At 33.4% G+C, this 27,579-nt stretch overlaps 4 protein-coding genes and 2 long non-coding RNA genes across 8 annotated transcripts; all 6 read left to right on the top strand.

Annotated features, from left to right (window-relative positions):
- The first annotated feature begins 185 nt into the window (after positions 1 to 185).
- LOC17876350 (protein timeless homolog) lies at positions 186 to 5,992 on the top strand. The gene is made up of 17 exons (XM_006279499.2): positions 186 to 644; positions 728 to 887; positions 971 to 1,280; positions 1,380 to 1,520; positions 1,596 to 1,782; positions 1,868 to 1,998; positions 2,132 to 2,347; positions 2,470 to 2,636; positions 2,883 to 2,961; positions 3,073 to 3,567; positions 3,659 to 4,026; positions 4,157 to 4,264; positions 4,449 to 4,664; positions 4,780 to 4,848; positions 4,942 to 5,151; positions 5,313 to 5,399; positions 5,520 to 5,992. The coding sequence occupies exons 1-17, from the start codon at positions 353 to 355 to the stop codon at positions 5,839 to 5,841; spliced, it is 3,558 nt and encodes a 1,185-aa protein (XP_006279561.1). The 5' UTR covers positions 186 to 352; the 3' UTR covers positions 5,842 to 5,992.
- Positions 5,993 to 6,242: 250 nt separating this feature from the next.
- On the top strand, positions 6,243 to 9,685 carry LOC111829013 (microfibrillar-associated protein 1A-like). Its single transcript, XM_023777625.1, has 3 exons — positions 6,243 to 7,013; positions 9,234 to 9,413; positions 9,548 to 9,685. Exons 1-3 carry the CDS (start codon positions 6,243 to 6,245, stop codon positions 9,683 to 9,685), a joined length of 1,089 nt encoding a protein of 362 aa, XP_023633393.1.
- A 3,569-nt stretch (positions 9,686 to 13,254) lies between these two features.
- On the top strand, positions 13,255 to 14,574 carry LOC17874989 (probable membrane-associated kinase regulator 6). The gene is made up of 2 exons (XM_006280907.2): positions 13,255 to 14,025; positions 14,107 to 14,574. Exons 1-2 carry the CDS (start codon positions 13,329 to 13,331, stop codon positions 14,112 to 14,114), a joined length of 705 nt encoding a protein of 234 aa, XP_006280969.2. The 5' UTR covers positions 13,255 to 13,328; the 3' UTR covers positions 14,115 to 14,574.
- A 4,934-nt stretch (positions 14,575 to 19,508) lies between these two features.
- On the top strand, positions 19,509 to 21,998 carry LOC17876590. Of its 3 annotated transcripts, XM_006280554.2 has the most exons (3): positions 19,509 to 19,711; positions 20,599 to 21,322; positions 21,407 to 21,998. In XM_006280554.2, the coding sequence occupies exons 2-3, from the start codon at positions 20,629 to 20,631 to the stop codon at positions 21,787 to 21,789; spliced, it is 1,077 nt and encodes a 358-aa protein (XP_006280616.1). In that variant the 5' UTR covers positions 19,509 to 19,711; positions 20,599 to 20,628; the 3' UTR covers positions 21,790 to 21,998. The 3 variants fall into 3 exon arrangements, with proteins under 3 accessions (XP_006280616.1, XP_006280617.1, XP_023641688.1); XM_006280555.2 differs by having other exon boundaries at positions 20,599 to 21,998; XM_023785920.1 differs by having other exon boundaries at positions 19,509 to 19,751; positions 20,599 to 21,998.
- A 2,027-nt stretch (positions 21,999 to 24,025) lies between these two features.
- On the top strand, positions 24,026 to 24,613 carry LOC17877168. The gene is made up of 3 exons (XR_002835564.1): positions 24,026 to 24,192; positions 24,386 to 24,453; positions 24,543 to 24,613. It is a non-coding gene; the product is annotated as an uncharacterized LOC17877168 (long non-coding RNA).
- Positions 24,614 to 25,760: 1,147 nt separating this feature from the next.
- Positions 25,761 to 26,367, top strand: LOC111828959. Its single transcript, XR_002832603.1, has 4 exons — positions 25,761 to 25,856; positions 25,969 to 26,058; positions 26,152 to 26,223; positions 26,304 to 26,367. It is a non-coding gene; the product is annotated as an uncharacterized LOC111828959 (long non-coding RNA).
- The last annotated feature ends 1,212 nt before the right edge of the window (positions 26,368 to 27,579 follow it).

Below are 27,579 nucleotides of genomic sequence, written 5' to 3'. Positions count from 1 at the left end.
AAATTTAATTAGAAGTTATAAGAATTATAAAAAAATATACACAACTCGAAAACGACGGCGTATAAATTTTATTTGTATAGACCAATCTATAAGCCCATTAAGACTATGTGGGCCAAATCTCGCTGTTTCGTCTTGTTTTGACTTTTGACTTTCTGAGGATTGCGAATTGGCGGGAAAATGTCTGGAGCTATTCGCGCTCACAAAAGAGCCCTAAATCACTTGAGATTAGTGATAGAGAAGCTGAGTTTTTTTTTTTTTTTCCGTCTGTTCAATGTTAATGTTTTGATTCGATACAGTCTTTGGTTAATTTCATAAAGCGTTTGATTTCTCGTTTGTAATACTGAGGAAGAAGATGGATGTGGAGGAGAGAATCTCAACGAAAAAAAAGATGGATTTGGAGGGTTTATCAGTAATCTGCAGCGATCTGGGAGTTCCCGAGGAAGATGACGATAGAAGAAGAATTGGGTACTCGAAAAGTGAGTACTGCCTCGATAATTTGAAAGATTTACTGAGATTTCTGAGGCGCGACGATCCTGAGAGCAGAGAAGTTTTCAAACAAGTCTGTGCGTGGAATACAGTCGCTAAAGATTTGATTCCAATCATTGAGCATTACCAAGATGAGCATAGCTTGGTTTTAAATGCAGGTATTGAGATTTTTTTTGTTACCCTTAAAGAAAAGTTTGATGCTTGTAATTTTTCTGATGAGATTGTGATGTATTTTGTTCAGTTAAGGTATTGGTGTTTCTTACGATGCCTATAGAGCCTTCTTCTGATGATATTCCTCAGCAGTTAGAGTATTTATGGGGTTTGAAGTCTGCTATTACTTTTAGTAACATTGTTCCAGTGATTGTGTCTTTGCTTGAAGCTCCACTCGAGAACTTAGAATTGTAAGCTTATAACTCATTGTTGCGTTAAGTACTAGCTGAGTGGTGCAAAACGTTTTCTCTGAACTGTTTGTTATGCATTTCAGAGATGTATTCAATGAGGAAGATTGGAAATTGGTTCAGCTTGTGCTCACTTTATTTAGGAATTTACTGGCTATTCATGATATATCTCCTATTCAGAAAGCTGGAGAGTCAACTTGTTACTTTTTGTCGCTGAGGGATCAGTTTCTCGAACTTCTGTCTCGCGAAAATGTGATGGATATATTTCTTGTGATAACTCAGACTATTGAGGGTTTAAATAGTCTGTTGAGGCATGACAACTTACTTCTGCTTGAAATTTATCACTATATCCTTTTGGGTCAAGACATGGAGCTCGTTGCAAAGGCTCCTGAGAAGGTGAATTTATTTTTAACCTGGATCAATACTATTACTGATATTGAAACATGTTTTCTTGGTATTGATGATGACGTTGACAATCAAATTTTGTTTTGGCAGTTGGATCAAGGGAAGAAAGCTTCTGTAGACAGTTTGAAGACATTAATGAAAGAAGAGGAAGTCAAAAGAAAGCTTGCAAGACTCAATAATAAGAATCAGCGTCATTCAAAATTTGGTGGGACATTCACCCGGGTTACCATGGTATTGTTTCTCATGTTGATGTTTTAAAGTTGATGTCTTATAAAAAGTTTATAATTTGAATGAATTTGTTGATAGGATGGCACTAAAGCTGTACTAAAGGGAATACCTTCTACTACAGAGAGCACAATGCTAAAGCCTCAGCAAAGTCGTGGAGCCACCGAAAAAATTGTCTGGGAACGTGGACCAATGTCCGTGACAAATGACAATGTTTTGAAGTTGCTGCATGATTTCATTATTCAGTTTATGTCAGGGGGATATAATGGTATGTGAAACAATAGAACAGTGATTTGTGCTTGAACTTTGTTTCAAGTACCCTGATGCTAATTCCAGTGTACCATATCTCTTAGTTCTGATGCAGTCAGTATGTGAAGATATTGAAAAGGAGCATCCCTCTATTCAAAATAGTGACATAGTTACTTTCTTCCAAGTTGCACAGTCCGTCACCTCTTTTCAATTTCACAAATCTTCAGCATCCAATGTGAGTAATTTAGCTACTTTGGTTTTACCTCCCTTTCATTTGCTTAAGTTGCTAGGTATTTAATTTAACTTTCATTACTACAAAGCTCAATCTCCGTTGTTTCATGGTTGCCTTGGCTTTGTTTCTTTCACAGCCGGCAACAGGAACGGAAGAAACTTCTGAACTCTCTACCAATCAGAGTGCTGGAGTAAACTTTTCTAAAAACGACATTTGTGCTCCAATTGCAGCAACAATTAATGACAGAATGTTTTTACTTGTCATATCAAAATGGCGCTGTGCATTTGAGGGTCTGAAGGAAACTAAAGATTTTAGGTTTCTATCTGCAGCAGGTTCTCTTATGAAAACCATGGTATGCAGTATCCATGCTTTAATCTCTTGTTGCCTACTTATCCTCAGTTGTTTCTGCATTTTGTTTAACAGTTAATAGCCAATACTCATGCTCTGCATTGTTCACCTGGTTTTTCAATGCAGCTTTGCTTGTTAGATCTGGTAATCAGACTGCTACCTGAAGACTCTACAGAAGCTTTTACTGTCCGCATCTTGCTTTACAAGTTATTTTATGACCAAACTGATCAAGGAATGTGTCAGTTCATCCTGAATCTAGTGAGAAGTTTTGACACGCACAAGCAACCTAAAAGGTTGGCCTCTGCTTCTGTTTCCTCTATTTCCAGAATTGTTCATGTAGTATCTTGCAATAAGTGATTTGTCAATTCTTGTAGTGTGATACAACATATATAACATCATGACACACAAGACGCATATGTTCCTGTTTGACTTGTTAAATGTTTGAAATACTCATTTTAATGACGGGACACGTATGTTCTATATTGTGCTTGAAATTTACCTAGCTTGTAAATCTGGTGGTAACTTTTATTTTTTGCCAGTGAGCTTGGAGATCTGGTGGAAAGCATCCATGTAATAGTAGGTCTTATGGAAAACCTTCAAGGGCGTGGAACTTTAAGGGTATGTAACTTCTTGGATATGAAACTCTTATTAGATAGTATACTAAGCTTATCAACAAGTGTCAAGGGAATAAATGCAAAATTTTCAACCAAATGTTTGCTTCATGCCCAGGTTTCAAAAAAATCAAGGAAGGCAAGAAAGAAAAAACCCATGAGAAATAAAGAGGCCACAGTGCACGAATTATCTGAAAATCATCCAGATACTTCAAATGAAGCTAGTACCGCCAAAAGCATACCGATGGTTGATTCAACAGATTTAACGAAAGATGTACCAGTGAATGTGCCTCCCAATAATCCAGGGGAATCGAACCTCGGGACTGAAGCTGATGAAACTCAACAAACACGCAGCCCTAAACCAAATCATGTGGTTGATGATCTGTCTTGTGGCAGTGATGATTCTTCTGACGACGAAGAGCAAACTGCAACAGATGAAGTTGATTTTAAGGTTTCCTCATTTATTTCAGCTTTTGCCAGCAACAGCATCATTCAAAACCTATGCTGGTTGCTTAAGTTTTACAAAACCAACGCAAAACAGACGAATCACCACATAATAAGCATTTTGCGGAGGATTACAGAAGACTTGGAGCTCTCTCCCATGTTGTATCAGGTTAGTGTTTTAAATTTTATCCCAGATTGATACATTTAAAAAAAAAAAAACTTTGCATCGTCCTTACAACTTTATTGGGTTAATTTCACAGCTGTCACTGGTAATAACATTCCATAAGATCCTTGATGAGCAGAAAGCTTGTCCCTGCAAAGACTATGAAAATATAGTTACCTTCCTGACAGATCTGGTTAGAAATATGTTGAAGAAAATGAAGTCACAGCCTCTTCTCTTTGTGGAAATTCTCTTCTCAAAGACTCGCAAGGAATGCCATTACATAAATGCGGAATATATGTTGCATGAGCTTGGCCATCTAAGAAAAAAAATAGGAAATCAAGAAAAGGACACAGGAACTGAGGAAAATGGTATAGCAGAAAAAGGATGGGCTCGCCGAAGCTTAGCAGATGCTCTAGGTGATGATGAAGCTGATGTCGTGATTTCTTATGATCAAGGATTTCAAAAGTAAGAATGTGTTCCATCTTGTAGAAGAGAAACTACTTCTGATGTTAGTGTTTGTACCTTATGTTTCTTGATAGCTGGATAGACTGTTCATTTATATTTTCTAACGCCATGGAACTTTTTCATGTTGCAGTGAAGATGATCACATGGTGGAAGATCAATCTGCAGGACCATCTAAAAGAAAGCGAAGACTTGTTCTTGATGGTGATATGGAAATAAAAATTAGAGACCTATACAACAGGTATGTTTTGTTTGATGAGAGGAGTAGTTGCTGGAAAGAAATCACTGTGTATATAGTGCACTTTTACTCTTAGTTATAAGTATTGATTCGTAGTTTTGATTTTATGAGCATTGGACTCAGATTATTACATATGAGCCAAACATATGCTACACTTTGGTTTAATTAGCTTAATGGTTCGTTGCAGGTTCAAAGATGATATAAATTGCAGCCGGCTAATTGCCGAAAATTTGGATCCTGATGGTGGAATTTCTCCTGCACAAGTAACCAACAAGCTCAAACAGCTAGGTCTAGAAACAAGGAAAAGGCTTCGGCGTGGTGATAGCTCGAACAAAGCAACTGAAGACAAGAATGGAAATGATGATCCAGATCACCCAGAGGCAACATCATTTGCACAACCTTCGTGAGTGTCTATTAAAGTTTCAAACTCAACACATCTTTTCATAAAGTTCTGCAAAACATAACTTAACACATTTAGTTTTAGATTTTAACGCTCTTATCTACTGCTTTTGATACAGAAACACCAGAAAGAGAGTGAGTTCTTTTAGCAAAGAACAAGAAACAGTTATTAAGGAACTATACGAGAAGTGAGTGTCAAAAACTTCGCCTCCTCTGAATAAACTCTTTGTGTTCCACAGTTTTATTGACTCTGTTGTTTTTCTACTTTTGTATATGTGCAGGTTCAAGGACCAAAAGCGCTGTAGTTCTTTGATTGCCAATGAATTGGGCTCTGAAAATACATATACTACTGCCCAGGTTTCACGTAAATTAAAGCAACTTGGTCTCCATCTTCCTCGTGGTAAGAAGTCTGGCATGACGCTGAAAGATGACCATGGAGATTCTTCAGCAGATGAAACCGACAATGAAACATTATTAGCCTTCAAGAACAGGTAACTAAATGTTAGAACAAGATTTGCTAATGGCTCCCCTCAAAATCAAACTTGGTTTCTTTTTTCTTTTTTCTTTTTTCTTTTTTCTTTTTTTTGTCATCAATCAAACTTGGTTTCTTGAACGATGCAAACTGATGCTTAAGACTTGTCTTCTTCTGCAGAAAGAGAAGAACAAATCAGAAGAGTAAAAAGCCCACAAGATCAAGCAATGAGATTACTACAGGAGGTTCTAAAGACAACACAGAAAGGTAAAACCCTGCACTCATTCTGTCTCACACAGTTTATAGACAAGATTAACTCTCAATGAAAACAAACTTCTGAGATGGATCTCAAGAGTAACTCTCACAAAAGTCAATCTTTTTGTTTAGGAATGAACCTAATCCGCATGTGCCTACCACTGGCAAAGAAGAGAACAATGATCAAGAGGCCATCATCGGAGAAAGTAGAGAATCTGAATCAGATGTTCACATCAGCAACACTGCTCCTTCTACTTCATCTCCAGACGATCCAAATCTTTCATCAGACCATGAACTGGAGGATGATGAGTTAGCAGATTCCGATGATGAGTTAGCAGATTCCGATGATGAGTTAGCAGATTCAGGTGATGACTCTGCAGCTGGTAGTGCCTCTCTCACTCAAAGCCCGCTTAGTAGGAGAAAACTGAAGATGGTACTTGATGAGGATGACTGAAGTTTTTTCTACACAAGGTCAAATTTTGACTTAACAACGAGCAACGAGTACATTTTGGGGGGATTATATTTTGATTTGGTCTGTACTCAGTGTAAATAAAAACCTCTTTGGTGTATTTTCCTTTTTTAAGGACTGTTTGGTTGGTCGCAAATTTTTTTTTTTAGAAAAATGGAAAAAAGGTAAAGATTAGATTGACAAATTTACTAAAACCATATCCTTATCGGAATCTAAATACAATGGTATCCCTATAAAAACGAAACAAACTCTTTTAACTCAAACCTAATCTTCAAATAGATCGTCTTCTCTTCTCTTCTCAGTCACGCCACGATTTTCTAGGGTTTTCTTTCGCACAGTTTCGTCGAATCTATTAACCCCTCTCGATCGTTATCTCTCGAGCAAAGATGTCAGTCACGGCAGGAGTGAGTGATACCATAATCAGTATAAGGGAAAAGCTACGTGGTAAGATTGGACAGACAAAAGTGAAAAGATATTGGTCTGGAAAAGCTCCCGAATGGGCCGAGTATAAAGAAGAGGTAGAAGAAGATGTTACGATGCACAAAGTTGTTGTTTTGGATTGGAAGGATGATCCAAGGCTGCGACGTTTAGCTCAGGCAAGAACTGAAGATCGTGAACAAGTTATAGCTGATCATATGCGTATTAGACAGGCTGAGATTGTATCTACAGAACAAGAAGAGGATGAGACTAGAGACGACGAGGAAGAAAATGAAGAAATACGAAGAAGAAGAATCAAAGAAGCGAATCTTGAAAGAGAGCAAGAGGAGGATGTAGAAGATGAAGATGAAGATGAAGATGAATACGAGACTGATGATGATTCAGAAGACGAAGAAGAGATGCATGTGATTAACATGATCAAGCCTTTCTATGTACTAAAAGATGCGAGAGATACGGTAGCTGAGCGTAAGCGTCTTGAGGCTGAAGTAGAAGCTTTTGAGGAACTAGCAAAGAGAAAACTTGAGATAAGAAAGATAGAGACAAAGCAAATAGTAGCTGAGGAACTTAGGAAAGATGAGGAGATCCTGAAGAACATGTTAGTACTAGAAGATGTAGAAACTGATGACGAAAACAATGAAGCTGAAGAGTACGAAGTTTGGAGGACAAGAGAAATGGCTAGGATCAAGAGAGAAAGAGATGCAAGGGAAGCTATGTTGAGAGTTAGGGTTGTTGCGATGAGATAAACTACAAAATTGTAGAGGAACTTCATGAGATGTAGAGGAACTTCATGAGATTTTTACCAAAAAAAAAAAAAAACTTCATGAGATAAGATCTCACAAGGCAACACTCATAAAAGTCACACTTACCTTTTTTGTAATTAGGAGGAAACTGAAGATAACAAGAGTTAATTACGCTTAAAATAATTACATCTTACAAATCATTCTCACGAAGTAACTAAGGTTTTTAATGTATACATGCTCTATAAAAATTATTGGACCAAGGTAGTTTTTGCAAATCCGGCGTGACAAAAACATCGCTTAATATGTATTGCTTTTGTTCACCCAATTTTTCTTAATCTTTATTTCGATATATTATTTCTTTTAAAGTTTTGTATTTATTTTGTAGATATTAGTAAATTATTTTAAATTAAGGTTAATAAAAATTAATAAAATTGCACTTGCACGTACATATGCAACAACATCTATTTTGTAGAGCTTCGGTTGGCATCATCACTCATGAGTCGTGAACGAAAGATACATACGATATGCTTTGAAAAATGGTTCATGCATATGAGTCATCACTCATCATCATCACATGAGCAAATTTGGTTTTTTTACCTCTCCAAGTATATTACCTTTTTTACTCAACTTTAAAAAGCAAATTTGCTCCTTGACACACACACACACACACACACACACACACACAAAAAAAAAAAAACAAAACAAAAACAAAAAAAAAGGAAAAAAAAAGGAAAAAGAAGCAACTTTCCTTTGATAACGGATCATGAGTGGATATCCTAATTAAGAGTCACAATTAATCACGTTATGTTGTATAGTCGGCTGCGTCTATGAATTTCTTAGACCTTTTTTTACAAAAAAAAGTATGCATGAATTAGTAGAATTTCTTGAATAAATTTTTTAATTTTCATCTATATACTTACCACATTTAACTATCAAAGCATGTCATTATCTAGTTTTTATTTGCATTCTTGTTAAAACTAGGACTTCATACGCACACTCCGCACCTATAAAAGAAGCTCAAGGCTTGCTTCCCTACGACATCATCAATTTCCTAGAGCTTCTTTGTTTCGTTACTATAAAGTATATCTTGCAATAACATATTCTCGTAACTTTATATTCAGGTATTTTCAATATTTTAAATATTATCGTCAGTAATATTATTAGTATTTCAAATTTAAAAAAAAAAAAGATTTCAAAATTCAAATTTACATAACTATTGAAACAAACATGGACATTTGATCAAATTATAAAGTTGTACTTTTTGATGAGGTTTGAATATAAAGAAATATAGAACATGCTTGTTTTAAAAGAGATTCGGTTGGAGATTCGCTTATTTTAAGTAAATTAATGTTTCATTTACTCAATCATATGAAAAACATATAATGCAAAAAAAAAAACCTCTCATCACACTATTTTATCAAAAATAACTTAGCCATAGGTTATTTGTCAAAGTACGTACATGTTAATTATGTCATCTCACAACATGTTTTTTAAAACCAATATCACATTATCTTCATAAAAAACACAATTTCACTATAAAATTAAAAAATATTTTGGTCAACTTGCACAAAAAATACTCCTCCCCCAATATTTACCATAATATATATCATGTTTGTTTGATTCTAAAAAACACAAACAAAAAGCAATTAAGCACAAGAGAACGTACCCGCCTAAGAACATTAATTTGTTCAGTGTTTCCCCAGTTCATACCCCAGTTCATAGAGGTTCGATTCTTTTGACCGATTTTTGAAACCGGTTTGACTTTTTTTCATAACTAGTCTCTTAAAACTGAAGATAACAAGAATTACTTATCCATATTCTTGTTATTCTAACTACGCAAGGACTAAAATAATAACATCTAGAAGTAAATAACACAAATTATTCTCTACGAAGTGTTGTAATTAAGGTTTAATGTATACAACTCTATAAATATTAACAAATGTAATTTTTGCAAATCCAACATGACAAAACAACGCTTAATCTTTATTTTGTTATATTATTCTTAGAGATGTCAAAATAGATAATCTAACTCAACTCAACTCATCACCTAATGATTTTAGAATTGCCTAGCCAAAATATTTGGAGTATACTCCAAGGACGTTTGCTTTTAACCTTCTTGGGGCATCTCCTATTTAGTTTTCTTGTTACTTAAGCATGGCTGCTCTCTTTAATTGTTGTTTTGTTTGTGGATTATTGTAGGTGAGTTTGGGTGAAACTAAACCAAAGCTACTTATTGTTATGGAGAACATTTTCTTCAACAGAACACTGACGGAGCAGTACGATCTGAAAGGAAAGACCCAGGGCCGCCTAACGCTAAACCGGGCAGAAACATTGCTCGATCAGAACTTTGTTAACCAGATGCATAGTTCCCCTTTACGAGTCAGCCCAAACTCTAAACTCAGCTTCTTGGTAGCGATTGCAAACGACACAAGCCTTCTCAGTTTAAGTTTTCTTAAAGTCTTTAATCTTATTTCATACTTTATGAATTACTAATATACTTTCCATTAACGCAGGCTCAAAACACCATGGACTATTCTCTGCTTGTGGGCGTGGAAAAAAAGAACAATGAAGTCGTATGTGCCATAATAGACTACCTCGCACCTTACTCACTGATGAAGAAGGTGGAGTCTGAGACAAAAACTGCTAAGTAGCAATTGCAAATGACTCAGGCTTTCTCAGTGTAAGTTTTCTTTAAATCTTCTTAAGGCATCACGTGTTTAGTTTTATGTGTTATTGTTACTTAACTGTTTTGTTTATGGTCTATTATATTATGTTAGGTGACTTTCGATAAAACTCAAGCAAAATAGCTGATTGTTATGGAGAACATCTTGTTGATGTGTTCTGGTTTTGAGATTTGATGAGGATTCATATCGTTAAATGCATTTCTCATAAACTATTTGCTGATATGTTTTGGTTTTCTTTTTCTTAATTTTTGACATTTTTTTCCTATATTTTTGCTAATGTTTTGCTATTTTTTTTTTTACTTTCTCAAACTCTTAACTAGTTGGCAAGTTCTTTCCTTGAAGATGCAACGAATACGTTCATATAGTTCATAGTACCTTTTATAAAAAAGTTGTTTTTGTTTTCTGGTTACAATTATAAAAAAAGCTGTCTATATTAACTGCTTTTTATCTAGTGTTATTTTTGTTCTTTTTTGTTATATGGCGTGTGAATAAAAAGAAAAAAAGATTAAATTTACTGGACACAAATACAAATCTTTACTGCAATCCAAATCATTTATCTTACAAAAAAAGACTAAATATTCCATCTTTGACTGTAATGATTCAAAACTTCAGTCTCTCTTCTTTTTTTGTTCTTCACTATCAGTCTTTATTTTATATATCCAAATTGGTCCATATATATAGGCTCATAGAGTCATAGCATTGCATATGTCTATATATTTGACTGTAGATTCTTTACAATACAAATATACTGACTGTTTGCAACCTTATAATTTTGATATATATTAGATATTTAATCTGATATGGTTTATAATTAGGATAATATAAAAGAATAACCTTCAATAATTGAAAAATTAAGAATCTATACATACTTTTTTTTTATTAATTTTCTCTCTTGACTACTTAAATTGGACAAAATTGTTCCTACGATGGATAACAAATATTTTAGCACATAACAAAATAAATATCCATAAAATTTTAGAATAACTTTTATAAATCTATTATATGTTTCTTATGTATAAGTTAACGATAACACATGAAATATCATAATAAATTAACATGTTAATATATAAGTTAGTTGACATCAGTCATATAATAAATAATTTAACTCGATAATTATGAGTTTATCAATTAACTTATAATTTATAGCGGTAATATATGAGTAACTATAAATAATTTAAATATATAATTATGATTTTATCAAATAACTTATAATGTATAGCGGAAACATATGATTTAAATAGTTAATCAAATATATGACCACAAATGTTATAATTTCTTTATTATTTTTGGTGATGAAGTCATTCTCAACATTAGATGAACAATATGTACCACTACTATAGTTTTATAAAGTCATGTTAACTAAATTTATATCGACATAATATAATATATATCATGTTAATAAAATAGTTAACTATCTAAAATTATAACTGAATATTTTCACTTTTTATCTTGCTAATTAATTCGTTAGCGCACATAAAGGATATTTTGTCATTAATTAAGTTTGAAGAGAGAGAACTAATAACAAAATAAGTAGAGCTGATTTCTTAATTTTCAGTTAATTAAGTATATAATTTTAATTCACCTTTATAATTAATATCGTCATTTAAATGAAAAATATATATAATTCTCAAGTTTTTATTGTTTTATAAAATTATGTAAGGTTTAATTTATCTATTATGTTACTTCGTAAATAACTAGGATTTAACATGCGGTGAGATAATACTTTATTTATATATATATAAGAATTTAGTTTCTTTATAGTTTTAGTTTGAGATTATTTTTTTAGGTGAGTTTTTTATCTTACCATATTAAATCGGAATATTGTATGGTAAGAATTTTTTATTTATAACGATTTTTAACAATTAATCCTTTAATTTTATATATTTAATGAAAAGAAAAGGTTTAATTTATTAATGCAAATCTTAAAAATAGAATGTTATAACACCAAATTTATTTCAAAAATGTTAATATAGATACTAAAACTATACAAATATAATTCTAATTATTATACTACGTTTTTATTTCACAAATTTAACAAAGAATGAAATTTAGATAGAGAAATGTCATTTCATCTTCTTTTTCTTTTCTTTAATAATCTTCGAGTAAATCTCCCATATACTATTGTTTTATCCTCTTGTTTTATTCATAAGAAAAATTTCAGCTATGTGAATTTCACCTGCTTAGCTTTGGTCTGTTAGTCATATTCCACAAAAAAGAAATTCAAATCGATCGGTATACAATTTAAATCAAAATTTCTTATGTCTTTATTGCTTTCACTTAAAAACGTGTACATAAGAAATTACGTACTTCACAATATATTATCGTTTACTTATAATTTTTTCATGTATCAGTACTATATTGTAACGCTTCTCTTGATGTCGTGTGGATATAAATATTGGGTTTTAGAACTTGGAAACATGTGTATGAAATTTAATCAACGACCAAAACTTCTAGAATATGTATAGAAACCATAATTAGTAAACCTATGTACGGAGATATTTAAGTACTTATCATACCTCTTTGTGTTATATCAAAACACGACCAACAACAACAACAAAACATTCTCTTCGAGATTTGAGAGATTCGTATCATTAAATGCACATCTCAAACACTAATTAAAAGCCTCTTGTTTCGATCGAGTAACCTCAAAACGTAACCCATAACAAGACCATGCAAAAAATAAAAACAATTATGGCCCCTCCATAGATAAGACTTTGATGAGTCTCTTCTCCTCCACGTCACTTTCTGTTTTCGGCTTTTGTCCCCTAATCTTTCGACAACGTTCGTCTCGCACCCCGACACTTCCCGGGACCTCTGTCTCTCCCTCTCCTCTCCCATTTCTCTCTATTCTTTTAACTTTTTTTTCTTATTCACGAATATGTGACTTTTATATTTTCTCAAGTTTTAAGTAATTGTATAACTCTCGTGGTCCTTCTTCATTTGTATTAGTATGCTCTGGACAATTTTCATCTTATATAAAACGTTATACAGCTATTTTTGTTTTCTTATATGGGTTTCCTATTCGTATTCGTTCCATAGTTGTGTTGTGTTTTGTCCACCAAAACTCTTAGTTCCATGAGATATGTGGATCAATAACTCAATTCTAAGACATGCAACGTTTATTTTTATTTATTTATGGATATTCATGGTTTTAGGAGATAACGTCATGTATAATCTAATTTTCTTTAGTGGTGCCTTGATCTTCTTAATTAAAATATAAATAAATATAGTGCCACCACCGCGAATATTAATTAAAATAACCTTATTTACGAAAAGAAAAAAAAAAAGAAAACTAGAATAATTCTTTTTTAAGATAAAAGGAAAAGAGGTGAAGGCAACAGCACATAATGAGAGGTTAGTATGGGCTCACAAACTCTTATGTTTCTTTTTTTCTTTTTTTCCAATTATTAATATCTATTGTTTCTTACCAAACTAACCACATAAATATTTATATATTACCGTTATAAAAATAAATAAAATTATCTGTGTATGTCCCTCTCTATATATATATACACTGAAACATATGTTCCCAATTCAAACATTGTTTTGTCCCAAACACAAATTTCTCTCAACACATTTCAACAACATATATATATCCCCAAAAGCAGCCATGGAAGAAGATAAACAAGAAGCTTCAATGCCACTAGTTCCCATAGATAGCTTCTCTTACAGTTGGTTAGTTAATTTCCCTTCTTTAGATGATCATCACCATCAAACCTACGAAGACTCTTCTTCTTCTTCTTCTTTCATCGAGATGGATCCAAGATTGCCTCCTTCAAGAAGATTCATCATCAAGACATCACATGAGAGCAGCTTCAAGTTCGACAGCTTCGTCTCTTTCTCCGACGAAGACCACTCCTCTTTAGTTCACGCGGACGAGCTTTTCCGCGACGGCTACGTCGTGCCTTATCGGTTAAAAGCCACGTCGTCCTCAGCGGCTACCGAGGAAGAATCTGAGCCGTTGGATACAACAACAACAACAACCACGGGGAAGATCGAGACACGTGGCGTTAAGAGCAAGTCTTCTTGTAGAAAGCTGAGGAGAGTGTCTAAATGGGTCTTGTTGAAGTATCTTGATTTCTTGACGCCATTGTGTAGAAGATTAAGGAGATGCAGATCCGCTGGACCAAACATCGGTATGGATTCGAGGATTCGTGTAACGACGTCGTCTAGGAGCAGAGTTTATTCTTCTGATGAGACGACGTCGTCGCCGAGAATAAGTGTAGCCGATGACTATAACTGGAGAAGGTCTTGTGACTCCGAGAGCTCTATATACGAAGCTGTTCTTCATTGCAAGAAATCATTCGGTACGTTGTTATAAACATATTTTTAATGTTATAAAGTTTTTATGATTAGTTTGTTAATCTTTTTTTGTTAATTTTTAACAGAGAGATGAGAAGAGAATACATGGAAGAGAGGAGCTGGTAGAGGAATATTAAGCTTAATTTGCAATAACACGTTAACACATGGAGTGGGAGAGGGAGAGAGCAACTTGTGATGTGTCTTTTTGTTGTTTCTCTTTCTTGAATTAAAGAGATTGATGTGAGTGATCCATGTGAATGTGTCATCTGATGTGGATCAAGAATGTTTTTGTTTTTTTACATGAGTGGGCACATTTATAGAAATATAAAATATATATATATGGGGCTGCAAGCAGAATCAAGAAAATATTTTCAGATTTTCTTGGCTATTTTTTTTTCTCCATATATTTGAGAATTGAGGAGTCATGTAAGTTAAATAGTTTCTTTACCCATGTTTACTTTTTTTTTTTTTTTTTTTCTTGGGTCCAATTGTGTGTGTTTTGAATATTCTTACTTTTTGTGCAATTTTTGTCTTTTCTTGTCTTAGAGGATCATACGGGGATGTCATCATGTATGATTGAACTCTTTTCTCATCATAATTGTAACTCAAATAATTAAATCTAATAAGAAAAAGATGGAAGAAAAATATGCGATTCGATCACAAAAAAATGAAAAAATAAAAATAAAAATCTACGTAATTGTAGTATATTTGTCTCTGTTTTGCCGCATTATCAGTATATGATTTTAAGAAAAACGTTAACCTAAAGTCAATGTAGGAGTTGACTATTAGAAGCGAAAAGTACTTGCTAATTATGATACAAACAATATGGATGAAAACGTATAACAATAAATTAGACACGAACTTATGTGTTTTGCCATTACGTACGTATCGTAGCTGATATTTACAATTTATTAATTATATTCAAACTTAGAACACATTCAAAAACAAGAGGTTGTTGTTGGGTCAATTTTGGTTTTTCCAAACCACCAATTTAGCGAATTATAGTTCTGGTTGACCACATCTATATATATAGAGACACACATACTTCTATAGCATTTTGGTACAAAAGATAATTATTATAAGTAGGTGGATTTCGTGATCTACATATTCTTTCGTTTTGTATGATTGTTTTTGTCACTTATATGAAGCTTTAGCATTTTCTGTAAGGATTAGTTAAACATACCGGACAATCTACATTCCATCACATGTATAAATATACCATATCTTATGTATGTTGGTACGTATATAATATCGAAAATATAAAGTGAGAAAAAATTATATATATATATATGTGTATATCAAATACAATGTCTAATCATTGTAACTATATAAACTACATATATAATGTGAGTCATCATTTACCATTGTGTTACGTCCAATAACAAAAGAATCGTGACGCTTGGATCTAAGGTTCAAACTTAATCAATCCAAACGTATTGCATAATTCAGGAGTCTATCACGGTCACGTCTCGTATAGTGCGGATTAAATCGAACTATCGTTGATCTATATGTATATTACATAATCTTTTATGTAAGTATAACCATTTTTGTATGGTACGTAATTTTGTCAACAAAAACACACTAAAGTGGTAAAGACGTGTTGGCAAACCATAAACGTGTATAAAGTAGAATTAATACAAGACCCATACACTAACTTAAACTCCGAGAACCTCAAGTGTGTATATATGGATCGCATTGGATTTGCATGTTATGCAACAAAATACATCTATCGCTGTAACGCATTAAACAATTAAAAGCTGCATAAAATGAAGTCTATAATGCGGAAGGGGACAAGCCTATGCTATTCATTTTAAGCGGAATATAAAAGAAAGTGCATCAAGTTCGAATCTATATATAGAGTTATAGACTAAGGACCGATGTTAAAGTAATTCACTTTAAGGAAAAACAATACTGCCCATATATTTGCAGCAACTTTGTAGCAGAAGTTTTTTGCAAAGTAATTAAAATATTTCATAGACCCTATAACATTAGAGACAAGATGGATTCCAAACACACAAAAATACTTTAAAAATATCTATTTTAATGCTTGAAATTATTGTAGCAAAGGACATATTCACCCAAAAAGACAGGCAAAAAGATTTGCCTAGGCATCATTTTTTTCTTGTGTAAATTTTATAGGTCCAAGAAGATTTTGGAGTACATTTCCACAGAGATTTTCCATTGGTTACATTGCATCTAGACCCAAAGGACCAAATCTTACAATCAAAATATATGTTGTATATATAGTCAAACTATCAAAGCATTTAGTTAAGTTTTTTAATGACTTGTAAAGGGGGGAAAATAGTTTAGAAAAAGCAGAACTATGGATTCCAGACTTTCAAAAGAAGTAGTTTATCAAAATTCATTGTAATTGCTACCAATCAAAGTCATCATCATCTTGAATTTGAGACATTCGGACGATATGAATTAATTCATAAAATTTAAATAGTTACTACTATCATTTTCTTCCTAAATAGTTTTTATCTATAGTCAACTACTACATTGAATATGATTAAATTATTTTATTGGTATTAATTTTTTCCATAGTTTGTTTTAAGTCATTTGAAAATTGCTTAGTTTATAACTAGAATTCTATAGAGGAAACACAAGTCAGCTAGAACCACTACAATCTGTTGGAAAAAAAGCTAAATGTGGCATTCTAGAGTTATATATGTGAACAAGAGAAGGCAACAAAAATATCTTTCTCGTCAATTTAAACCACACACCATAGTGGAGACAAATTCAAACTCAAGATGTTCTAATTAAACATCACCTAGGATCTATTATCCATCTATACCGAATTATAACCGACAAAAATTGCAAATAGAGAAATTAGGCAACAAAAACCGAAGCTTCATGAGTATTATTAGCCACTTGAATAGGGACACACAATAGCATTATGAGAGAAAAAAAATTATAATTTGGGCAAAGGAAGAAGAGGAAGAAACTCAAAAATCTCACGTGCTGGTGAGACAAAACAAGGAGACATATAGACAAGATATGTTCCGAGAAGATCCAAAGCATTCCTCGTGACACTGTTCCTATCTCCTACCTTCATTTCTTTTTCATCTTCTTTCTTATTTCATCTTCTTCTTCTTGGGGGACCAAAAACACGAACACATACAGTATATAATATGGTCATTTTTTTCTTTCTTTCTTTTGTCATAATCTATCGAGAGAGCGATATATACTAGATTCATGTATCTGCTATATATGTTTTCGGTATCTGTCGTCAGTTTCAACGTTTGATTTGTTCATATAGCTAGATCAAGATGTATGTGTATTTCCTTTACGTGTGTATTGGTTTTTTTTTTTTACGGATTCAAGAAATACGATTATCTTCCAACTGTTCATATACACTATAAGCAAATATATATATCAAGGAAGAAACTTTTTACTGATTATTTTCTGAACATTAAATCCGATAATAATGACCATGAAATTTATTATACGATACCTATTTCATAAACTATGAAATTGTGATCATAAAGATATATAACTCGTTTATGAAAGAAGAAAGAGTTCCGATATCTAGAGAATAAGCAACTTAGCATACAATATTTGGACATGGGTCGAGAGACATATACCAAACCTTTGACTGGTCATAAGATGGCCAAAGATAAAGGTTAGATTGGTCGCGACCATATTACTGATGAGGACTCGCTAATTGTTTCTCTTCTCCCAAGAAGTTTCGGGAAAACCCTATTTCCTCATATCAAAGACCGTTGTTTTTTTTTGTTTGCTTATCTTTTTGTCGCAACTGGTGCTCGAACTCAAGAGTTACTCGAACTCAAGAAACAAAACCTTTTGATTATTAATATACATAATAGAGAATTGAACAAGAACCAGAACCAGATCCAAAGCAGACGTTAATGGTCATGGAATGGTACGTATAATTAGACGGAACATCACAGCTAATCAAGTCCCATGATCACCAATTAATACTGTCTCAAACCAATTTTTTTTTGTTTTTTTTTTAATCTTGTAAAATTAAACCAGACAAAAAGTAACATCTATAACACTAGCCACACGTCGTCCATATCATTAAGTAAATGACTTTTCATAGTACAGTATATATATAGTAAACAAAAAACTAGTCACATATAAGATGTCCTTAATTCGGATCTAATAGATCAAAACTGATGATAATAGAAATATATAGCCAACAAATAAAATTGCTATAGTCGTCATGAATACATGTGATAAAAATTTGGCCGACGTTGAAATCTAGGCGGCAATCACATAGATCTTTTAACAATCTTTGGACAGAACAACAACAAAAAAGAAAAAAAAAATCAATTTGAGAAGCAACCAAACTTATGTGTTGTTATAATTATATACGGATAAATCCCGACAAGGAAACACAAGAACTAGCTAGATCATTATTAATCACGTCATTGTACTTGAATTTTTTTTAATTAATAGCTGACCAAAAAAATAGTTTATTTTTTTTGTAAACTATGAAATGACCAAATAAAATATGCAAGGGTTTATGTTGCTTACTAGTCAAGTCATTTACTAAATAAATTTTGGCCGAAAAAGTAGTATATTTGTTTTGTAAAATATAGAATGACCAAAAAAAATGATGCAAGGGTTATATGTTGCTTACTAGTCAAGTCACGATTTACTAACTAAATTTTGGCCAAAAAAAATATTTGATTAGATTCATATAATAAGCCAACGAAACCATTATCTTCATTCATACCTTTTGTCGGGCGAGAATCAATTCGTTAACTTGTCATATTATTCGATTAAGCATATATTATACACACACACACATATTCTCACAAATTCAGCTTATACTGTTTTATAAATGTTCAATATAATATATAGATATATATATATATATTCTTTTTATAAATTTTAATATATGTTTAAATGCAAAAAAAAAATATATATATATAAAATAGACCAAGGGAATCGTTTCAAAGGAGTTGTGTGGATAAGATATTAATTAGTTTTTGGCATATATTCTCCCATGACAAAATTACATAATTTCTTGTAATCCGAGCATCATCATTTCTTCAACGGAACATAGATAAGGATGTGACACCCAATATTTTTTATATGAAAATTGATAAAATTAAAAATGTGAGAGCCAAGATAGACAATATCATTGTTTGCTTGTATTTTGTATAGTGATCGAGTGGTGTTGTAATTTTCGTTTCTTTTTATTTTTATTGTCAACGGTTGTCTTGTTTTTATATGTCCATTACTTGATTTAACATATATTTCTAGGCTAATGATTTTTACTAACTGAAATTTCATACAAATATACGCAAGCGCAAGTACTAGTGTTTATCTCTATATTTTGTATGTTTGTTTACACCACCACCAAAGGCTTTCTTATAACAAATCATTAACGTAATGGATGATAGGGTTTATTGGGCTTAATAATGAAACCATTTGTGGCCCATATAACTCGAAATTCAAATTATAATTAATTATTTTTTTCCGTCTTCCCCAAAAAAAAAGAAGAACACCAAAAACGCCGAGAGAGAGAGAGAGAGAGAGAACAGAGGAAGGCGAAGCGACGAACCTAAACGAAGGAGACAATCTACGCCAATACGAATACTCATTTCTCTCAACGTGACGTTAGAGAAAGTGATTCCCTCCACCTCCGACGCCCAACAAAAAAGCCCTCCATTAGAAAAAGTGATCCCCTCCATTTCGTCGGCGCGAACCTTAGCGGTGAACCCTTCTTTTCTTTCTTTTCCATTTGATTTTCCTGGTAAAGTTTCCATTTTTCTCGGGAAATTTTCCATTTTTCTTCGGTCGATTAAGTAATTTTTAGGTTATTGTTGGAATCTAGGTTTAATCCTCATTTTCGTTGTTCTGTTTGTGTTAGATTCTCGAATATTCCTTTGGTTATCTTGTAATCGTTAGAGATTCTTTGTTTTCATTTCTTTGGCGTAAACTATTTTGATTTGATTTCATGGGGAGATGATATTTGCCACGGTTACAAGAATAAAAAATTGAGTCTTTTGTACTGTTCAAGCGGGTTTAAAACTGTTTTCTTGCTTTTTGAGGAATATAGAATCATTCAAACTATGTGAGTTTTTGTCAATTTGAATTGTTGATTCTAAAGTTTCTTTATATGTCATGTGAGGACTGAAGGTGCATTTCTTTAAAGGTTACACTATTTGGGCATTTACTGTTATATATGATTGAACAAAAATGGCAACTGGGTTCCTTTAAGTGAAGGGTTGTTACTTGTTAGTTAACTTTTTTTCTGCTTTTTAGCCTTAAAACCTTATTCACAGTAATGCATTCTCATTTATCTTTTAGCATAAAGTTAGTGAAGTGTCAAGCTAATAGTTGAACTAGAGGCTGTTTTTGTCATTTTGCATTTCGATTTGTTAGGCTACTGTGTGATCTTGTTTCTATTACTTGGTGTTATATGAATTGTCGTTATTTCATGTTAGATTGTTCTGAGAATTCATCAGTAGGTGTTTTTCCCAGCTAGGATAATGATTGGAGTTTGGTTTTGTGTAATTGTTTTTGTAAAATATTGGTAACTATGAGTTTACTGATGAAACTAAGAGAAAATACTTTGTTTCTGATATTGTTTTTGCCAGACGAGAAGAAGTTTTTAAAGTTGAAAGACAATGGAGATTCCAGAGAAGATGGACCAGCCGAACCAAGGTTCAAGCTCATCTCTTACAAATAAGCGAAAAAGAGGTCGTCCTCGCAGAGATGATAGCCAGACTCAGCAACCAGGGATCCCACCTGTTAGTACTTATATTGATGAGAATCTGATAGGTCAAGTTGTTTCTGGTGTCGTTGAAGGTTCTTTCGAGGCAGGCTATTTTCTCAATGTAAAAGTTGCTGACACAGAAAAACAATTGAGAGGCGTTGTTTTCTTTCCAGAGAAAGTCACTCCAGTTAACACAGCAACTGATTTGTTTCCCCAAGCTAAGATGTATGAAAGAGAAGTTATCCCAATTCCCTTGGTAAACCAACAAGCTCCACTTCAGGGGAAGAAAGATGCTGGGAATCAAACTGATAACCTCCATCCTGAGCCTCAAACCGATGTCTTGATCGCTGCTAAAAACCTATCTGCTACTTGCACCAGATCACTGCCTGATAATGTTCCAATGAGTGATGGGGGTGCTGATTCTGTGGCTATTGGTAAGAGGAATGATCCTATTGATACACTGATGAAAGATGTTGATGGCTCTTCTGCAGAGAAGAAACTCACTGAACCTGAAGGCCAAACTCTCTCTCTGATGCCCCAGTTTGCTAGCGATGATGCACCCAAAGAGGATCATACTGTCCTGACATCTAAAGCTTGTGTAGCAAGTAAGGAAGCATTTACAGTCACTTCTACTTCACCTAAAGATTCAATAGCTAAAGGCTCTACTACTTTGGTTGATTTCTTTTCAGCACCTGAAATGTCGCGAAAGGAGGCCACGGGATCCAGCTCTACACTGAACCTTGAACTCTTTCAGAAAGAAACTAATCGATCGGGAACTGAAGACGAGAAGTCTCCTGCAGATGCTGAACCTCGCGGAGTGGAAGAAAAACCAGCTTCTACTGTTGATGATGTGCCAGAAGAGCTTCAGCTAGAGCTTGGCAACAAGAAAATGAGTGCTTCATCAATTGCTACTGAAACAAAGCCTGATCAGATTGCTTCTTCAAAGAGTGGGTTCTTGACGAATGTGTTTGATGGAAGAGAAGAAACGGCAAAAGAACCAGAAGAACCTAATGCAGCTTCAGAGAGTGGCATCCCAGAAGCAACAGCACAAGTAGGTGATGATGATTCTTGAAAAGCGGATGGAACAACATCAAAGAAGCTGTTGGTATTATTGAGAACAGTTTTCTTTTTTCACTCCTTTTGGTTAGAATAGTTAGTAGTAGAAAACTCTTAGCAGACTCAAGGCTCCCTTCTCTCATTTGTGGCATTATGGATTTTAATTTGGCTTTTGCCTTAAATATTCTTCCCCTTATGGTTAAAGCAACTTTGGTGGTTCTGTCACATCCCCATTTCAGGAAGAAAAGATGATATACTTATGCAGAATGTGAATGACATGAGCAGTGTTTTTTTTGAAATGTATCTATTTCTAATATCATGTGAATATTTTTGAATTGAGCAAGAGAAGTTTTTTTTTCTCCTTAAGTTGAGCATTTGATCAATGGGGTAATAGCAATAATAACAAAACCTGTACTTGGCAGCCTTGAAATTCTGAAACCTCATGATAAAAGTAAGATTCATCCTGATTTTCTAAAACCTTTTTTCAAGAACCTGATCATATGATACTCGGTTTCTTGAAATTGTTTTAGGCACTAGGAGCAGCAGAAATTGTATCAGACACTAAAGAAATGGTATCAACTATCAGGCACTAAAGATACCATCGCAAGTAGAAGAAACAAAAACCCGATCCGAAAATATTAAACCAACCGAACCAATGCGGAAATGTTCACGAGGGCAATTAGATCACGGTTTAGCTTTAACCAAACATATAAGTCTCCGATTAAACTTCACGTTTACGTAAAACTGAAATTCACGTTTACGTGAAACGGTTAGCACATTTTACAATCGTTGACGTGTACAAAACTGAAATTCAAATTCCGATTTTCGAAATAGGCGGCATTTGTGTTATGTTCAAATTTGGATTTTTCTATATAACGAAATAAAGAGTAGAGTTAAATCGCCCTTTGAAGAGGATCTTTTACAAATTCCCCTCATTTTAAAACCCTAAATGGCGTTCTCATTTTCAAAACATGTCTGTAGAAGTAGAGTCACGGCGATCTTATTAAAGCCACCGGCGATTAGGATTTAGAAACGACGTTCTCTCAATTATGAGTAGCGGTGACTCTACTTCTACACCGACGATATCCGGCGATCATGATCAAGTCTAAGGTGAGATCGGACTCTCAGATTTTGTTTCATTTCTTGATGGATCTGTTTCCAGTTTACATTTATCTCTGTTAGTTAATTCGATTCTTGTTACTTAATCACTCGCATCGTTACTTTATTCTTCCTGATTTTATGAGCGATCGATCGATTTTGTTACCTTTTTACAATAGTTTTTGCTAATTCGTGATTTATTCGATTTGGGTTTTGATCGCGTAACAGGATGATCAGGAGGACTCTGATTCGTGACTTTTAAGAAGAAGAAGAAGAAGAAGCGACGGGAGAGGCCGAGAAGATAGCCGTCGTGAGAGATCTGATGGCGGTGGTAGTTGCCGCTGTGAGGTATTGTCTTTTTTGCTCTGTAAACTCAAGCAATTTGATTTTGGAAATTACCGATCCGATCAACTACGATATCATCATAATTTACTTTTGTGAGCGATCGATCGATTATGTTACCTTTTACAATACTTTTTGCTCATTTGTGATTTACACGATTTGGGTTTTGATAGATCATCAACTATCGCGAAACTAGATGATCAAGAGGACTCTGATTCGTGACCTTTAAGAACGAATGAGAACGCCATACATCATTCATACATAAAGCATTCATGCATACATACATACATCATTCATACATACATGCATACATACACCCATGCATACATACATACATAATATACATTGCACACATACATACATTGGTTACTTGTAGCCATTCAGAGTTACTTCCCTGTTTCTTTGATTCTCTGCTTTCTTTCTTGCTTACTTCTTACATGCATTTATATGATTGATGTGCAAAAGTACCTGTTTCTTTGATTCTCTGCTTTATTTCTTGCTTACTTCTTACATGCATTTATATGATTGATGTGCAAAAGTACCTGTTTCTTTGATTCTCTGCTTTCTTTCTTGCTTACTTCTTACATGCATTTATATGATCGATGTGCAAAAGTACCTGTTTCTTTGATTCTCTGCTTTCTTTCTTGCTTACTTCTTACATGCATTTATATGATTGATGTGCAAAAGTAAGAAAATATGCTAGTGCTTATATTTGGTTATAATTTTTACTTCATCTTGGAGTAAAACAAAACGATCAACCAGCCACAAACTCCCACTTGTAAGTTATTATTTATTGATCTAATGGTTATTCCTAATGCACGAGAACATTTGTTAATTGTACTGACTTGGTGGCCCATCTTATATTTTAATTGTAGAACCGTTTTGGATTTTGCAAACATATTTTAGGGAAAACATCGGAGCATCGTAATTCGATAAAAGCATACTGGCTCTTGGCCGTGAAGTTATTATATTGTACGCTGTAAGTTTTGATTGAGTTCTCAAATAAGATAAAAACATAATGTTGCGTAAGTTTTAGCATCAAATTTGCTTATTTCAGGTCTATCGACATGTATCACTCACCCTGTCTTAACTTGGCTCCTTCGCTCAAGTATGTTTCTCCAATTTTTCTTTTTGTTCACAATTACTTTCTCTTTTCTTTTCTTCATATGCAGTAGATGATTATTGTGAACATAAGGAAAATGGTGGAGAGAATGAGAAATTACTTTAGTACTTTAACATGGTATGTTTAATCCTAACTAAATTTTTTTTCAGAATCTTTGTGTTTTTCTTTGAAAAGTTGATCGTTGACCTCTGGTACAACCGTTATAGGTGGTTGGTAGATTGGATGGAGAGAGAACCTCAAATTAATAGTAATGCTATTAAGGGCGTAGCTCGTTTGGCACGCGAGTTCTCTGGCCTCATAGCTATGGTACAGTTTGCTTTCTTCAACATAGAAATTACAAAAGATAGTTTCTTCCATTTCAAAAGGCTACAACTTTATGTCTCTGCTAGTTAGCCATTTTTTCCCACTTGTTATCATTGAGACTCATTGAACTGTTGAAGTTAGGCTTGTTGAAGGTGTATGTTGACCTCCTGCTAGTACATAATTTTTTTTGTGTAATCCTAAATATATATATTAAGATTTGTTGTGCCCCCATATATTAAGATTTGTTTCTGCCGTTTCTTGTCTTTTTTTTCAGAGTCATGTTGGTATTATTGGTGAAGCTATGATTGGAGAAGCTTATCAGGAAATGTGACACAAAGGTTTCGAAGTCTGAGGAACAAATGTTCTAATTTGTTCTAGATTTTAGTATATGTGGTAACTCTTACATTGTCTCTTGGTTGATCTCAGACCAACGAAAGTAAGGAAAGGATAACTCTGATAACTCAAAAGAAACTTCATGAAAGTATCATTCTAACTCAATTTACTGATGTTCTCATAGAAGATTCTGAATGTTCAAGTACTGATGTTCTTAGTTTCTGTCTTCAGGTCTAGTCGGTGGAATATGTTCTGATTTTTTTGATGAAGAGAAGTAAAACGTTGGAGACTATATGGATGCGGAGTTGCGTGGCCTTAAAAAGACTTATATGGATGAGGAGTTGATTTATTATAGAGTCAGACTAATCTAAGTTGATTTCTTTGATCATCTTGTATGCGCTTGTAATCATATAATATTGCATACCTCTCATACACAGCTATGCTTATTTCAGGCCTATCACAATGGTTGTACAAAAGGGTTGTGCGTGGTCTTCTTGTGTTTAAGTTGTCTCCTACTTCCAGGTATGTTTCTTCAACCCATTTTCTGCGTAGAAGATTATATGTCTATAACTCTATATGATCATAAGAGTCTCACAAAAAAAAAGTTTTTATATGGCAGATGATGTTAGTTATGTGAACTTTATTTTCTTTTCAGTTGAGTACATAATCAAAATCTTGTTAGAGCAGTAAAGGTTCTTTCCAAAATACAATTATACATTACAAAGTAGTTCGTTAAAGCTGCAAAAAGTATAACTATACTTGCAGATTTTTGTGGTTTTCATTTAAATTGTGAATTTTTTTTTGAAGGTCTAGTCATCTCCAATGTCTTTACTCTTCTCTCACAGTAAGGATAAAGTCTTTAAGAGAAAAAATTTCAGCTCCAGGTTTCAGTTTGATCTTTCTATGAATTGTGTCCGTTGTTTTTCATGCACGAAGTCATATATGTGAATATGTGATGATGAGCTTTTGATGTTTCCACTGTATTTCGTTAATTAGAGTTCATGGTTTGGGAATCAATATGACATCTAGCAAGCTGCAGCAGAGAAAAATGATTTGATTGTGTAAGAAAAGCATGAATCCATCAAGGTATTGTATATTTACTTCTCCTAATTCTAATCTAAACCAGTCGTACATGTATTTTGCGTCTCGAATTTAGTTAATAAATGTGTATTTTAACAGGGAAAAGCTTGGAAATAATAGAACACGAGAAGAGAATTTTCATCAAGTTCACTAAGCCTCTGCATACCGATTGTAAGTTGTCATAATTTCTTAAATTTTGTAATGTCGGGTACTGATTAACATCTATCATCTCATCTGTAAAACATGTGTAGTTACAGAGAGAAGCCAAGAAAGCAAGAAACGGATTTTGATCCCTAGAGTTACGTACCTTCTAGTTTGATCCATAGGTATGTCTTCACTATTTTTCTCCTGCGTAGTATACATGTTTTTCTCTCTTATAACTTGAAGTCACCATCTCTTTCTTTTATGACTGTAGCAGATTTTGTAGGTAATGGACTTCGTGAACCAAAAATAGTTCTATAGTGACTTAACAGGACCAATCACCTAACAACATTGTATTTCATTTGACAGCATGATATTCCAGACATTGGACACATGCTCATCTGTGCATACATACATGCATCCACTCATCTGTGCATACATACATGCATCCACTCATATGTGCATACATGCATTCATCCATATATGCATACATACATGTGTGCGTACATGCATCATGCATACATTGGTTCATTCATTCATGCATCCATGCATTCATTCATTCATGCATCCATGCATTCATTCATTCATGCATCCATGCATCCATGCATTCATTCATTCATGCATCCATGCATTCATTCATACATGCACTCATGCATTCATGCATTCATACATGTGTGCATACATACATAATTGATTCCTAGTTCACTGCTTGCTTCTTTATGTACAGCGTTAACTTGTCTTGCTTTCTTCTTTGTTTCTTTTGCTTCGTTTCTTTTTTCTTTTCAATTTCTTAACTTGGTTGCTTGCTTGTTTCTTTTGCTGCTTGTTTTAGATATTTAACTTATATACTTGCTTCCTTCTTTGTTTCTTTGTTTCTTTGATATTTGCTTGCTGCTTTCATTCTTTGTCTCCTTTTCTTATTTCATTGTTTGCTTTGCTTACAGATTAATTCGTTTATTCATTCATTCTTTTGGCGTCTTTCATTGCTTCTTTGCTTCTCATTGGTTTCTTTAAATAATATAGGAGAATTGTATTAAATACCATGTTTTCCAAAAGTACTATTACAAGTTTCATTTTTCCCAAAAATAACACTAAAATACATTTTTTCCAAAAATACCACAAAACTAAAACTAATTTTTTAATACACAAAACTTCTTTCCAAATACTAAACACTAAAACACAAACAACCCAAACATTAAAAAACTATACCCTTAATATAAATAGTCAACCCATAGATAAATAAAAAACCTAACCTTTCAAAACTCAAATTTTTATGTTATTTTGGAAAAACAAATTATGGTATCCAAGGGAATTTCTCTTTAATATATTTTACTAAGCATAATTATTATTTAAATGGGGAATTCTTTTAAATACCATGAAAATAGG

This window comes from Capsella rubella, unplaced genomic scaffold, assembly GCF_000375325.1.
Source record: "Capsella rubella cultivar Monte Gargano unplaced genomic scaffold, Caprub1_0 scaffold_8, whole genome shotgun sequence".
In the NCBI taxonomy this organism is placed as follows: domain Eukaryota; kingdom Viridiplantae; phylum Streptophyta; class Magnoliopsida; order Brassicales; family Brassicaceae; genus Capsella; species Capsella rubella.
This window is presented reverse-complemented; position numbering and strand designations above follow the sequence as displayed.

Bases quoted from the DNA above. Each gene is read 5' to 3' on its own strand.
- LOC17876350 (XM_006279499.2), top strand. From the start codon at position 353: ATGGATGTGGAGGAGAGAATCTCAACGAAAAAAAAGATGGATTTGGAG. The intron at 1,999-2,131 runs GTGAGTAATTTA...TTTCTTTCACAG, and splicing joins ACAAATCTTCAGCATCCAAT to CCGGCAACAGGAACGGAAGA. The intron at 4,665-4,779 runs GTGAGTGTCTAT...CTTTTGATACAG, and splicing joins ACATCATTTGCACAACCTTC to AAACACCAGAAAGAGAGTGA.
- LOC111829013 (XM_023777625.1), top strand. From the start codon at position 6,243: ATGTCAGTCACGGCAGGAGTGAGTGATACCATAATCAGTATAAGGGAA. The intron at 7,014-9,233 runs GTTAGGGTTGTT...GGATTATTGTAG, and splicing joins CAAGGGAAGCTATGTTGAGA to GTGAGTTTGGGTGAAACTAA. The intron at 9,414-9,547 runs GTCAGCCCAAAC...CCATTAACGCAG, and splicing joins TGCATAGTTCCCCTTTACGA to GCTCAAAACACCATGGACTA.
- LOC17874989 (XM_006280907.2), top strand. From the start codon at position 13,329: ATGGAAGAAGATAAACAAGAAGCTTCAATGCCACTAGTTCCCATAGAT.
- LOC17876590 (XM_006280555.2), top strand. From the start codon at position 20,629: ATGGAGATTCCAGAGAAGATGGACCAGCCGAACCAAGGTTCAAGCTCA.